Here is a 14,296-nt window from a genome sequence, read left to right on the forward strand (position 1 = left end):
TGTTTTTTTCTTTGCGCTGCAGTCTCTGTTTTTCTATAAGTATCTTAAGTTTCACTGAGCTCATTAGCCTTCCAAAACAGTAGACTGCTGCCATTAAGAAACTGCTCAACTATTGTGGAGATGCATCCAGTCCTCTGTCACTTTTAAAGACTAAGACTTCTTTGTTATATTTGGATTTAGAGCATAGTTGAAAAAACGGTGGTCATGTCTTAGGGAAACTGCATCACTGGTGGGCAGTCAGATATCTGCTAATGAATGACAAGTTTGTTGTTGGAGAGATCTACAATGTGGAGTCAGGACCTTATTTCTAATCCAGAAACCCAGGTGTGAGGTGGCCCAAATAGTCCATACTGTGTGTGGGTCCCAAAACACCAACTGGCTGTGATGGTGGAGCTAGTAAGGGGCAGGTCTCCATGCCACAGCACAAGCTTCATTGGCTATTGTTAGTTAGGATAAATTAACAAGCAAGAGTTTTCAGTTACTGATGAAACGTGTTACAAAAGTAAGCAAAAGGAGCTGGAAGTGGGCTTTGTTAAATCAGTGTGCATAATTTTTTTCCCCTTAAATCATTGCTTAAGGGCTTCTGGCCCCTAGCTCCGGAATCCTGCCCAAAAAATGCCAGATGTATTACACAGTCAAGTGCTGCAATGTAAACACTGCTCTGTGGCATGAGGCAGGGTGGTCCATCTCCTATTTGAGAAGAGGGAGAGATTGGGAGGGGATGAGGGGTATGCCCTCTGCTCTGCAGTGGGTACAGTAGTGGTCCTGTTGTTTGTGTTTTTGGCTGCATAGTCAAGATCTGGAACTACAGATGAATTAGTGCTTTGGACTGGCAAAGAAAATCAGCTTGAATAGGGATGTCAAAGACAGCAAGATGTGGCTTGGATAACATTTTTTCATTGGGTCAGATAAGTATATCAAATGTTGAACAGAATGTGGGGGTTCTGATAGTAAGAAAGCTATTGACTTTATAGAAGCATCCATGAACATCACCCTTTTCATCTGTTGTGAATTAAATTGAGAGTTGAGCAAAGCAAGTGGAGGAGAGGCCAGCTTCCTTCACAACCACCTCCTGTGTCTGAGAAAGCCTATTGGGTTGGTGTACCTTCTGCGTGTAAACCCAAGATGTATCACATAGCTACTCTGCTGTTTTGTAGCACTGGGGCATTGCCCAAGGTATGTTGCTAAATAAATGGCCTTTCAGTTTCTAAATTCAAGTAAAGAATCTACTAATAATGACCATTTGGAGGTGAGAAAGTAACGACACTTAAGACCACCCCTCTGGCAGAACCAGTTCAAGGAGATTGGGTTACTAGACATTATCTGTACATCTAAATTATCTAATACTAAGCAATTTTTAGACAGACTAAATTCAGAGTTTTTAGAAGTTAATATAAAAGTATTTTGTGAGTTAGGAGGAAGTGGAGTTTCAGTGTGAATTTGGGAAATTATTGAAACAATCTATAACAACATTATCCTGATTGAAGAAATCAATTCTGTAGAGTGATCCAAGAAAATTGCTTTAAAAAACACTAATGATAAAAATAGGAATTTTGAGATTAAGGAAAATGTCTCTCTTTTCCCAGCCATCACTTTGTTTTCCTATTTGAATTCTCCCATCTTCCCCACCCAATTTCCCTGATTTCCTTTGCTCCTTTAGTGGGGAAACCAGAAAACTTCACAAAATAGATGTCGATATCAAACAGCATAGTTGGAAATAGAGGCTTTCTAAGAGAGAGAATAACAAAAGAATTTTCCCAACTGCCTAAGAAATTCTTTCCTCTTACCTGATTTTTCCCCATGAGGTTTACACATTGTTGTAAGGAGTTTTAAAAATGACAAATATGAACCATCATTGCAGTCTACACGTGATCCAGAAAAAAAATTGCACATATTTAATACCTTGCTTAATTGCAAACAGAGCTTACAACTTGAGAGAATTTGGATTAGGACTAAATATCTATTAACTGTTCTTTCTAGAGATTTGGGGAATAGGATGACCCTTCCTCCCCCCCTTTTTTAAAAAAAATAGGCTACAGTTTCACATGGCTCCCAAAAGAAATCTCGCTCCCTTTTTGTTTCCCACACCAATTGATTTATCATTTTGCTTGCAAGCAGATCCAGAATGTTAGGGCAAGAACACACTCACTTTTTTCTCGTAACTTTTTTGTTGTGGACCGAAACCAGTTGACTTGAATAAATTTTTCTGAGGACTGAATGTAGCCAGCAACGTGGAAAAATCTTGCCATTCAGGGCCGTCTGAATGTACATTTCAGCCACACAGTAAGCTGCATTGGTAGGCACTGGACTGCTAAATACAACCATTTTTCGCAGCAGCGAGTTAGACAGGTGATTAGCATAATTAGCACTGAGCAGCTATACATATGGTAATGCTGAGTGTGTAAATGCCAGCTGCGGTGTAAAATTTATGTCAGGGGTCGGCAGGGCTGTGCGAAAGTATTGTGTTCCAGCTGCAGGTCAGGGCCGCCAAAGCTTACCTCCTTTTCTCTTGTTGGTGAATACGCCAAACAGAAGAGAAAGACAGAAATATAACAGATACGGCTTTGATGGAACAGCCCAGTTCTGTGCAAGAGGGCCTGTTCTGTAAAACACACGCGCACACACACGCACACCCTTGCAGAAATCCCATTACTTTAACTACAAATTGTGTTTACTTCATGCAGGGCCCACAGGAGCATTGATGGGATGGGGACTTTGGGTAGGTGAATGGGTCAAATGGTTTCCTGGGAGCACGACTTGAGAGTTGTGCTTCTGTTTTTTTCCCCATCCTCCTGCCTCCCTCCCCCATTCCCTTCACTGCTCCTGCCCACATTGTTTTCCTTCAGATTGAAGGGGAGAGGGATCCCCACTGGATGGGATAGTATTTGTCCTTTAGAAGAATGGGGACAACTATCGGAGGAGGTATTGGTTCACCTTGAACATAATTTAAGGTTGCAACTGTGAGACTCTTCCCAAACTGCTTAACTGTTTTTTTGCAAAGGGCTAGAGTTTCTCTCTGCTTTGTGGCAGCCATGCTCACCATTCTGCCTACCACCATTGGACCCATTAGATGAGAAAAGAATCCCATAAGTTTCTGGTTTGAAAGGAGGACAGTCTTGAATGGTGCACACCGTTGGAAATGCATAATGGGGGAACTTATTGCTATGGTGAGTTTGTACATTTTTGCACTTGAAGCATTTTTTCCTTCCACATCCCCATCAATACTCTTCACCACCCTTTGCTCAATGGCTGTAAGGAGTGGTGGTGACAGAATATAGTTCACACCACTGCTGACCTGGTGATGAAAATTCCTCACTGCACCAGGGGGTCCTTATGCATCAGCCCCTAATCTAGCTAATCCCAATGGCAACAAAATTATGGAAGTGGCCCCCAATGACAGGCATCTCCCTGCACTGATGCAAAGGGAAAGACCAGTTGTGGGACATAAATTGGGTGCTTTCACAAGGGCAGGAACCTGGGTCCGCATTCAGAGGTGGGGATGATGGGGACTTGCACTGTCTCCTCCCCCCATGCGTGCTTAAGTAGGAGGCCAGTGAAAGAGCCCAAGCAGGACAATGGCAAGAAGACTGTTGAGAACAGAGAGGAGAGGTGATGTCAGCCCCATAGAAGCTAGGAGGAGGGAACTGGGGTTAATGTTATGCAATAGCCTGAATGCTCTGTAGAGAGCCCATTTCCCTGCAAACATTTGGATTTTGTTGTTATTGGCTTGTTTTCTGTGTTTGTTTGTTTGTTTGTTTGTTGTTGGTTTTTTTAAATGAAGACTTTAGTAGGCCTTAACTAAAAACTTAGAACTCGATAATAGCATGCAGTCTTTAGTCCCTGGGTGTTGCATCCTGGTTCAGCATTCCCCCTGAGTGAACATGCTATGTGTTGGACCCTCTTGGGCATGCTCAGCTCCTGCAGAAAGACAGGCTTGGGTTTACATCTGCTTGTTTGTAGCACTTGAGCATTCAGGTGAAATCATAGTAGGACCTGGGACAGTTCACAGCTAGGCAGGTAGGCAATTAGGGATGAAGCAGAGCTCTACTTTCCTGTGTCCTGCCAGCACCCAGGGACATCCTCAGGTCTGCAGGCTGTGACTTCATTGGGCCTCTCTTAGGTGGTGTCCACTACAGCCCTCATTTGCACAGCAAGTCACCAGTGAAGAATGGGCCTCCTGACAGATGCAGTGTCATCTCAGGAGCTGGTGACCCTGTAAGAAATATTGGGAGGTGAGGGGGACTGTTGCAGGCAGCAGGTCCAGTACGGACAGAATGCTGGGGTGACCTGATCGTGTCCGACAGGGCGAGCGATTGGCTTCAGGGAAGGCCATTCAGAGGAAGCAGCCTGTGCTGTAACAGATGGCACCACAAACAGCTGTTGTGGGGGCTTGCAGCAGACTCATGCTCTAAACAGTCCTCCCACAACTCCCCTGCACTCTCCCTCCCCCTGAGGGGGAGGGGAGATGTGTCCTGCTCTTGTCTTGTTTTCCTTGTTTTTATCTCACTGGACTCCCTTCGTGGAGGCAGGTTCCTTTGGGGCTATCTGAGTCTAGCATTTTCCCATGGCAGCACCCAAGGGCACAATTTCACAAGGAGAAAAACAGCCCAGAAGCTTAAGCAGCAGTTGGCTAGTCACGAATAAGAGATGGGTGGAAGAGGGACTAAAACTCACAGTCTAGGAGGTTTCAGCCAATTGCCCAAATTACTGAATCTTCATTTTTTCAAGGTTGAAAATGAGCTGGTGTTCATAATTTTGCAGTTACACCCTTTTAGAGATTTGTACTTTTTTCACCTTCACAGTAACTAATCGCAACATTGAAAGAGGGACCCAAAGTAACTAAAGGGGGAAAAAAATCTCTAGCATCTGTCAGATAATTCATGGGATTAATCAAATGCAAATGCTACGCTTGCATATACACAGACCCCATTTTCCTAATTGGACTCTGAGTGGGTACTTTTCAGGCTGAAAGAGTCATTTGTTTTGACTGATTGACTTTTTGAGGCTTTGGGGAGAATTAATATCTTATTCAGATGACTGCCTGTTCCCAAGGTTCTGTATTGAAGCTGTTCATTCAGTTATTCTCCCAACACATTAAGTGTACCCTCCCCAACCCCATGAGCCTGGTGCACCGAGGTGAGTGGGCAGCAGACAGTGCCTCCCTGAAAGGACTTGGAATTTATTGGGAAAAATACTTTGGTTGGTCGCCCAGATTATCTTTTTGTGGATCACAATGAGCTTTTGCAAAAAGCTTTTTTTGCATGAATGCCACAGGCAATGTTGAGCTCTCTGCAGAAGGCTGTGCTAAGGAATAATGTCGCCGAGAACATTATGAAGAGGGCGTCTCTGGTCCACCATGGGTTGGAATGGCATGGGCCCAGCTGTGGACCCTAGAGTGGAATGGTTGTTCACCTGAGCTGGCCTGTCTTCAACCTGGAAACCATACGTTTGGCTTTGGGAGGAAAGGGTCAGCAGAGCTTGATCAAGAATAGCTTTGCAGAAGTGATGCTCTTTAACCAACCTCTTTCAAAGAATTGGTTTAAGCCTCAGATTTCTGGAGAACAAGATGGTTGGAATTTGCAGATAAAGAGGCTTAGCGCTACTTCTTCTCTGAGCATCCTCGTCTGTGCCCATCTGGGACCAGAAAAAAAATGGGGCCTGTCCATTGCCACCCATGGGGACCTACTGGCAAAACTGTTTCCTCAGTGATGGTGAAAAATCTGGGTGCAACTTTGCCCTCTGTAATACTTTCAATTTCATGTATTCTAAGAGCTCTTTCTATGAGCCTGCTATAGGCTGGGATGTGGATTTGGTGCTCCTAGACTTGTATCCTCAGCTGGTGCTCAGAAGCCACAAGACTCAAAGGACTCAGGGTTAAAATGTTGGTTCTGCCTCCTCTTAGCTGGGTAGCCAACTCTGTAATTCCCCCAAACTCTGCAGCTACGCTTTCTCTTCTATAATATGCTGATACATACCCTGCGATAAATTAATAACTGAATGGATGCTTGCTCACTGGTTAAAGATTTGGGAAATTTCACATTATTGTCGAGGCTTAACTGTATCATGGACTCATCTCAAATCTCGGTGCCAAAGGTGGCAGGGCTACACTCAGAACCCCCTGGTCTTCTGATCCTGGTTCTCATCACCTGTCTAGTCCAGTTTTTCCCAATTTGATGAGAGAGTGGCTGTGAGCAAAATATTTTCAAATAAATCCATAATGAATGTGAAAGGGCTTTTTGCAAGTCGGAAGCACCACACGTGTATAAAGGTTATTTTGTGTCCCAGGATCCTAAGATAACTTTTTTTCTGAGCCTTTTTCAAAGAGGGTGGTTGTTATTTTCTTAGAGAAGGAAAAGAATGTGAGGACTCAGAATATGATAGAGATGCATGTTATTTTTGCATTGAGCTTATGTTTCATTCAGATTCCGACCAAGTAGCCTTTATATTTCTTTCTCTCTTATCACATAGAAATCTTTCATTATACATGCTTACTGCAGAAAAATTAAAAAATAGAGATAAACTCTAAAATGGGAAGCGGGTGAATATTACACATAAAAAACCACTACACAGTAATCATAATCGTGGCTGTTCACATAGCCATGAGTATTCCTACATCTGTATCATAAATACGAGATCTTGTGGTTCATTCTGCTCAGTGGTCAAAAGTGACTATGCAGTATTTTATGCACATTCAATTATTTAAAAAATAATAGAGGGGCACTTCAATCTTGAAAATGAAAAGAGATGAAAATCACTTTCCCCAGATCACACCTGTAATTTCATTCACTTGAAATGGGTTTTGTGGGGCTTTCTAAGAGCCAGCCTTCATGCTGGTGCGTGATAAAGAAGCCAGCGAGGTAAGGAACAGCTTTGGTTGTCACTCAGCTGTGATTTAGGATAGGGGCATGAGCTAGGATAGCAAGTCAGGTGAGTCCATAAAACTGCTCAGTCCAGAGGGTTTTCCATTTCTGGTAGCTTGTTCCAGAGCACCTTGGGTGAATACTGATGTGACATCACATGAATGCTGTGTAGTTGATGCACAGGTACACCGGAGAAGGAGCTCAGCGAACCTACCATTGCAACCAAGTGAATGACGTTATCACGGTGTTGCCAAAACTCCAGGCACACTCGCCTCCATTCTTTCTCTGCAAAAGCCAAACCTAAGGGCTTGCAGTTGCCAGTTCCTCTGCCCAAAACACTCTTCTCCCAGCTCCTGGAAGTTAACTTCCTTTTAAGTCTTCCCTTGCTACTTCAATGGAACTGGCCTGCCCTTACCCCACCACACAGTAACTCAAAAGGCATCACCATCTTCATTTCCTCCATGGCATTTGTCATGCCATGAGTGTATTTCATTGCTTTGCTTGTCTGTGGCCTGTCTGCCTCACTGGCCAGTGAGCATTTGGAGCGAAGAACACCCTGGTCCCACCCACCACAGCACCCATGGCGTAGCACACAGCATGCAACCGCAAATGTGCAACAGGTGAACAAATGGTGTTACAACCATTTGTCAAGTAAAGTGGATGTCAACTAGAGTTTGAAAAATTACTGACTAGTTTTGCAAAAATAATTCCTGTTTGGTTAAATATAAGGTGAAATGTTAAGTAAAATATGGCTATATAATATGTAAAAGTAAATGGAATTTAAAGTGAGAGACAGCATAGGTGGTTGAGGAAGCTTTAGATTTCAGGGTCTTTCAACTCTTGTTCAGTCCACCTAGATAGTAGTCTTATCTTGGTTGAAACTGGTTGTCACATTAGCAAAAATACTCATATTTATTATGAGCAAAGAGATGGAAGAGCAAAAACATTTTCAATCCCAGAGACCTGAAAATGTACACCTTTATTAAAATGCATGCATTTATTAAAATATATATCTTGAAACATCTAAAAAGGTGACATTATGAGCCCCTGAGGTACATTTTATATCTTTCAGGAAATAGCATCAAGATTTTATATCTTGCAGAAATAGCATTCCTGAAAACCCCTGTAATAAAGTAATTGATCTATTATGAGATTTGGTCTCAAAGAGTGTCGTCCAAGTTCTCAGTTTCAGGAACTTTGCATCTGATTTTTCTCATGTGCACTCACTCTTCCCTGGGGTCATCATCTTGGTTATAGTTTCAGGCTGTGGCTCTGCTAAAGTCTGGGTGAGGGGCCTGCAGGCCTGTTCTGTTTGTTTTTTACCTCAAGGTCTTAAGTCACCTAAAGTTCTAAGCTTCATCAAAGGTAAAAGGAAGTGCAACTTTTATAAGCAGAATAAGAAATCCTGTGCTAGCCAATGTTTGAGGAGGCCAGTGCAAATATAAATGATTTATAGGTGCGGGGCGTTGATGTCACAGAGCCAGAAAAAAAGGAAGAGGCTGAGCTTTTCTTCAGAAAGGCTATTTGGAGCTCCTTGGTGTGCTGTAGCTTTTCAGCAGTGACCTCTGGGCTAATAATTGACTTTTTAGCCTCAAACTACTTTTCTGTCTTTTGAGAAGGTGGGATTGAGTGTAATTCAGCTCACTAGTTAATTGGTTATAATAATGCATTGTGATTTCTGCCCAAGGAACCAGCCAGGCCTGAACCAGCCAGGCCCATACCACAGGCAGCTTTAGAGAAGCTCCTTGTAAAGGGCCTTCGTGGCCTTATGTAAATTTGTCCTGCATTGCAAGTTGTTTCCTGCGTTTTCTTTCAGTCTTTCTTGAGCTTCAAATTGATTGCACACTCCTCCCTAATTCCCTAGGGCATTTGTCAAAGATCTGCTGGAGGAGTCTTAATACTTTGGGTAATCAATTGATAATTCCCCTTTCGTCTATCTCCCCTTCCCCACCCCCTCCCTCTCTCTGACTGACACACTCCACCTCACCTCACAGAGTCCGGAGGTGCCAACTGAGCCATCTGCAGGAACCTGCCCAGATGACCTTGCTGGTCTGTGAATCTGTACTCACTCATTTTCCTAATGAGGGCATTATTTGCTTTTTAGCCTACCCTCTTGTATATAAAAGATGCCAAGAGAATTAAATAACCCGTACTTCCCAGTACTTATTTATTTACTTGCCCAAACCAAATGTTTATGTCCTTCAATACTACACCTAAAGAAAAAGGATTCCTTGTGGGAAAGCTGCAGTGATCACTGAAGGCTCCTTCTGAACAATAGAGCTGAAGGCCTGTGGCTAGGCAAAGGTTCACTATCAGTGCCTTTAGGCACTTTCTGGGCCCTGGAGTGTGTGTGTGGAGGGGGCTCTGGGATTCTCTGTTTGCTGCTGCTCCCAGCCCCTTCCCTCACCAGCCCCTTGGGATCAGAGCTTCACCTCACCACTCCCCTCCCCACACATATGCCCCATTCAGCAATGAAACTCACCGCCATACCTCCTAGCCAGGTGTAGCATGCTGAGCTTGGCTTGTTTTAAAACCATAACTGAAATACAATCTAGAACCTGAGGAAGAAGACAAAAGTAATTTGCAGCAATATCACTGTGTCCAGTGGTGTTGGCCTCTCGCACACCTGGCTTGGCTGGCCTGCTGGGGTGTAGGGTTGTTGTTGAGGTATAGGATCTGGCTTCATCAGTAGGCTCAGAATTACCTGGGGAGCTCCCAGAACACAGGCAGCTCAACCTGGCACCTGTGTTTTCTGGATGCTGACCAGGTGAGGCTGATAAAACCAGGTTCCAGGGCCTTCCTGGGACAGCTATGGCTGATACATTTGGTTCCTCTCCAGTGGGATTTCCCTGAGTGCGTCTGACATGGGTCCCATTATTCATCTTCTCCTGGCAAGTTTTTGCTGAATACAGGTTTGTCACCTTTCCTTGTTTCTTTTTCTACAAGGAGAAACATTTCCTTGTTACCTTTGCCAGATTATTTAGGAGAAGAGTGTAAATTGAAGCCATTTATCTGGAAATGTGCTGTGAGGGCACATTGTTTATACAAGTGAAAGAAATGGTAACAGCAGTATCTGGTCTGGTTTGCAAGGAAAAGGTGTCTCAAGTTTTCCAGGCCCTTGCCCCTTTTGCACATACAGCACCTTGATTAGAAGGTACACAAGGCACTCAGGCATAGGTGTGCATGCCACACGCATTAGATTAGGTTTGCATGTGACAGGACAGTCCCTCAGGGTTTCAGTGAGTATTTTTTAATGTTTGTTATTGGTAAAATTAAACATTGCTAGTAACAATAACAGGACTTTATCCTCAAACGTCACCCACACATTTTATGACTGTTTATTTATCATGTGTCCTCTGCTGCTCTGTGAGGTAGCAGGTAAAATGTGAATTTCAAGATTTTGCTGTTCTAATTGAAACCTGTATATGTTTGTCAGTTGGTGGCCGAGTAAGTCGTGAATTAAATTATACTCGCCAGAAGATTGGAGAAGAGGCTATGTTTAATCCTCAACTCATGATACAGACCCCGAAAGAAGAAGGTGCTAATGTCCTGACCACAGAAGCACTCCGCCAACACCTGGACTCAGCACTCCAGGCCAGCCGGGTCCACGTGTATATGTATAACAGGTAAGGTGGTGGGAAGAGACTGCTGGCCTAGGCCCCTTCATTTTAGTAAATAAGATTACCCTGGAAATACATGTGGGGTGTTAGTTCAAATAGTTTTTTAATGAAATGATTTTTTTAAAATCTTGGTTTGTTTCTAGAGTTTGGTAACCAATCAAATTCATGACTTTATAATATATTTTCAGTAAGTATTTTGGCACTATACCCAAGTGCATGTGGTCTTTCAAGCAGCCCCTGGGTAAACTATATACCTGCTCTGAAGATGTTTCATTACTTAAGATACTTCTAGAACAGATTTTGAATTGCCTTTGGTCAGCTTGCAAGGAATAAGAATAAATACTGACGGTTGTTGGTTTGTGTCACAAAGCAGGGAAGAAATCGAGCTACTATGGTGAATTTCTGCTGACAGGTTGATGGAGTAAGGTGGACACAGGCATAGCTTTACAAAATATTACCCTTTAGCTTCATAGCTAACTTAACATTATGTTGTGGGTATAGTGAAAGCACAGAAAGAGTTCTGGAATAAAACTAATAGCACCTTTTCTTATCTGTCTAAACTTAGATATTGAGGCAAGGTTCACATCTTGTCCATTCTTGTACAGCATTTGGGTCAGGGTAGGCACTTGGAATTTGTCAATTGACTGCTTACATGACTTGGAGAATTTAACTGGATCTTGTCCCTGAACTGCTGAGAAGACTGCCACTAAACCCCATTTCCATGGGACCACTGAGTTGACACTGGTAGAACTCTATCCTGTCCTCATAGGCTTTCAACTCTCTTGACTGAGTGGTTGGCAAGTATGATTTATTTTTCACAGAGGAGGTGAGAAAGTGACAGCATAGACATATTCAGTGGCTAGGGAGAACAAAGGGAAAATCTATACTTGTCTCTGTTGTCACCTCAACTCGGCATGGACTTGACTGGAATGGCTCTAAGACCCATTTAGCTGGAGGCAGGGTTCTGGGGCCCAATATGACCTGGGACATGTCACATATCTGTAGCATAGTCTTGTTTCCTCATCTGTAAACTAAGTTATGATCACGTTTGCTGTATTATCCTCTGGCAGTTCCCAGAACAAGATCAGGTACATGTGTGCATGAAAGGGTTTTGGGAAACGTAAGGGGATGTATTTAGCACCTTTGTCGGGCAGACTTGGGTGGAGAGCGCATCCAGGTTCTTACCAGCACAGCCCTCCCAATCCATTGGGAGCTTTGTAGGGAAAGCAACTACCCAGTGCAATTTTGTAACATTTACAAGCAGAAGTGGTGTCCCAGGCCACTGTGAGCGTGCCGGACACCTTTGTATCCAGAACCTGCCTTGCGAGGTAGAGGGGTTTGTCATTCACTTGCGGAGAAGGTGAAAGCCTCTGTACAATGAAATAACACTCTTAAGCTGATGGAACCAGAGAACTTTTATGCATTAACTTTAAAGAACACCTAATTCAACCCATCTCGTTTTTAGGTGAGAAAATTGGGAATTAGATCAATTAAATCTTGCGTCCAGGTTCCTACAGTTGTCAAATAGTACAGCCAGATTTCATCCCCTTTCTTATGTGTCCAAGCCCAGTGTGTTTTCTAAACATAGCCAGATCCTTCTTGAGCGAGCATAAATAAGCGTTAATTGGTCAAGTGATATTAAATGAGAACCTACTTGTCCTAGTCTGTTTTGATGCTGTGTGGAATTAAAATACAAACATTTGTGTAGATGGGTGGTTGAGGATGGAGAGATGGATGAATGGATTGATAACTTGGGCCCTGCTCTCAGCAGCTGGCAGTTTCACTAGGGAGAAGAAAGATACTAGTGTAGATAAGCATGTACAAAGTCAAACACAGGCAGTCTCCCCAGCAGGTGCTCCAGGTGTTGTGCAGGAGATCTGAGCAGCCAATACTCAAGAGAAAGGGGGTCGTTCTTACTAGTGCTGGTCAAAGAAAGCTTAGCAGGAAGGTGGCATTTTAGTGGGGTCCTGAGCAATGTGTAGGCAGGCTCCACGGGGGAAAAAGGCCAAGTCTAGGAGACAGACCCCTTGGGGTGGTCAGTAAAATAGAGAAGTTTTTTGTTTCTGTTTTATCTTCTCTTGGATTTCCCTCCTTTACCATTTCCAAATTTTCTTTTTTCTAGTTAGGCTTATCTCCCTAAAGGCATGGACCTATATAGCCCTCTTCAGGGCATACCAGAACTCTATAATAATACTTACATGATAGCTAAAAGGTAACTGTAGGTCAGCATATTTAATATCACTTCTGTAAGGCAGGAAGGGAAGACTGTACAGTGGGAAATGGACCTACCTGGCATTGTCGTTTACAGCATTGACTCATGGTTAAAAGTGGGAAGGTTCATTTTGAACACTGTTAATAAGGCCGTTATCTGCCCGTTAAAAAAGTCAGTAATATTTTCTCACCTGGATATATGTTAGTATAAGCCTTACTGATTTAGTCCCCAGTTATTTGGAATTTGTGATAATTCAACTCTGAATTATTTGCCCTGAAGCTGTTTAATGTATGTGGAAAAGCAGGTTAATGGTGTAAACAAGATTATTGGGAGAATGCTTAAAAAATCAAGACTTCTCAAGTACTTTGGTAGCATTCATTTGCATAAACACCCACATGTTAATTACAGTTGAGTATTATCTACTCATTAAAGGAAGCTTGTTGGGACTCTACTTGCCAAAAGCTCTGCTCATTTTGACATACTTAAAAGTGATTGAAATTGTGGTTGTTTTTATATGTTCTATGTTTCTAATTTTGCACTGATTTCCTTACTTTATTACAATGAGAAATTTTTGTCTCTGCTCTTTACTAGGCAGTGGAAATTGGAACATTTGTGTTACAAATCCGGAGAACTTATCACAGAAACAGGTTATATGGACCAGGTAGATTTTCTCTCTGCTTACCAAAAAAAAAAAAATCCCCAGAAACACTCCAGTGGTATGCACTAGCCTAATGCATGGTCTACTTTTTTTAACTTTGACAGATAATAGAATATCTCTACCCTTGTTTAATCATCACACCTTTGGACTGCTTCTGGGAAGGGGCTAAGCTGCAGTCTGGGACAGCATACCTCCTGTAAGTGCTACGGTCTTGATTTCTGATGTCTTTGATTTCTAAGCTCTAGAATGTTTCTGATGTTACTTTATCATTGTTTATTCTGTTTCAGTTTTGAACAAGAAATAAAAACATTGAAATTCTTTGTGCATTTTTTGAGTGAATAGTTGAGGGGAAAAGGGGACTTCAGCAGAATATTTTTCCTCTTTTCAAAAAAAGTTCTGTAGGCATCATTAAATTTCATTCACTTTTACCAGCCTATTTATATGCAAATAAAATGCAAATGATTCCAGAGTATGTGTGATTTTTAACTCTTTAAAATGTTTGCAGTTTTGCAGACTACGCTCAAGCTTAACTTTAAAGAGGGAATTTACTAGTGGGCACATGTCCGAGCTAAATATTTTGAGTTGAAGTTCAAGATCTTCCCATGGAGTAAAAGGCTAACCTTTCTTTGGATCATATTAATAACATTTAAGGGGGAAATCTGCTATCTTTCAAGGCCCTGGGAGTGGATGTTTCAGTTTACCAGTTGGATATTATATATACCGCATCATTTAAAGAATAATTATTAATCAATGTTGGCATTTTCAGTTAATTATGTAAGAGTTAGTGCTTGGGTTATTGTTTCTGTCCTAGCTTGCACGTATCTGCAGAAGCAATTTGCAGTGGCCATACCCTGACCTTCAGTGTGCAGTTTTAGATGGGAAATAAGGGGTTTTGTGTTTTCTGGTTGGGAGATTCTGAATAATGACTTCAGCCTGGTTAAGCAGC

The 14,296-nt window shown here is 42.5% G+C and overlaps 1 protein-coding gene across 5 annotated transcripts in view; it reads left to right on the forward strand.

Annotated features, from left to right (window-relative positions):
* PTCH1 (patched 1) overlaps nucleotides 1–14,296 on the forward strand; it is a 69,339-nt gene that overhangs the window by 18,796 nt on the left and 36,247 nt on the right. For all 5 annotated transcript variants that reach the window (XM_045839796.1, XM_045839794.1, XM_045839795.1 and 2 more), the window contains 3 exons: nucleotides 10,297–10,486; nucleotides 13,284–13,353; nucleotides 13,455–13,546. In XM_045839796.1, the coding sequence (XP_045695752.1) occupies nucleotides 10,297–10,486; nucleotides 13,284–13,353; nucleotides 13,455–13,546 (352 nt within the window). The remainder of the gene's footprint in view (nucleotides 1–10,296; nucleotides 10,487–13,283; nucleotides 13,354–13,454; nucleotides 13,547–14,296) is intronic.

Source organism: Phyllostomus hastatus, unplaced genomic scaffold (assembly GCF_019186645.2).
Source record: "Phyllostomus hastatus isolate PE091 unplaced genomic scaffold, TTU_PhHast_1.1 phas_contig_312, whole genome shotgun sequence".
Lineage (NCBI taxonomy): Eukaryota > Metazoa > Chordata > Mammalia > Chiroptera > Phyllostomidae > Phyllostomus > Phyllostomus hastatus.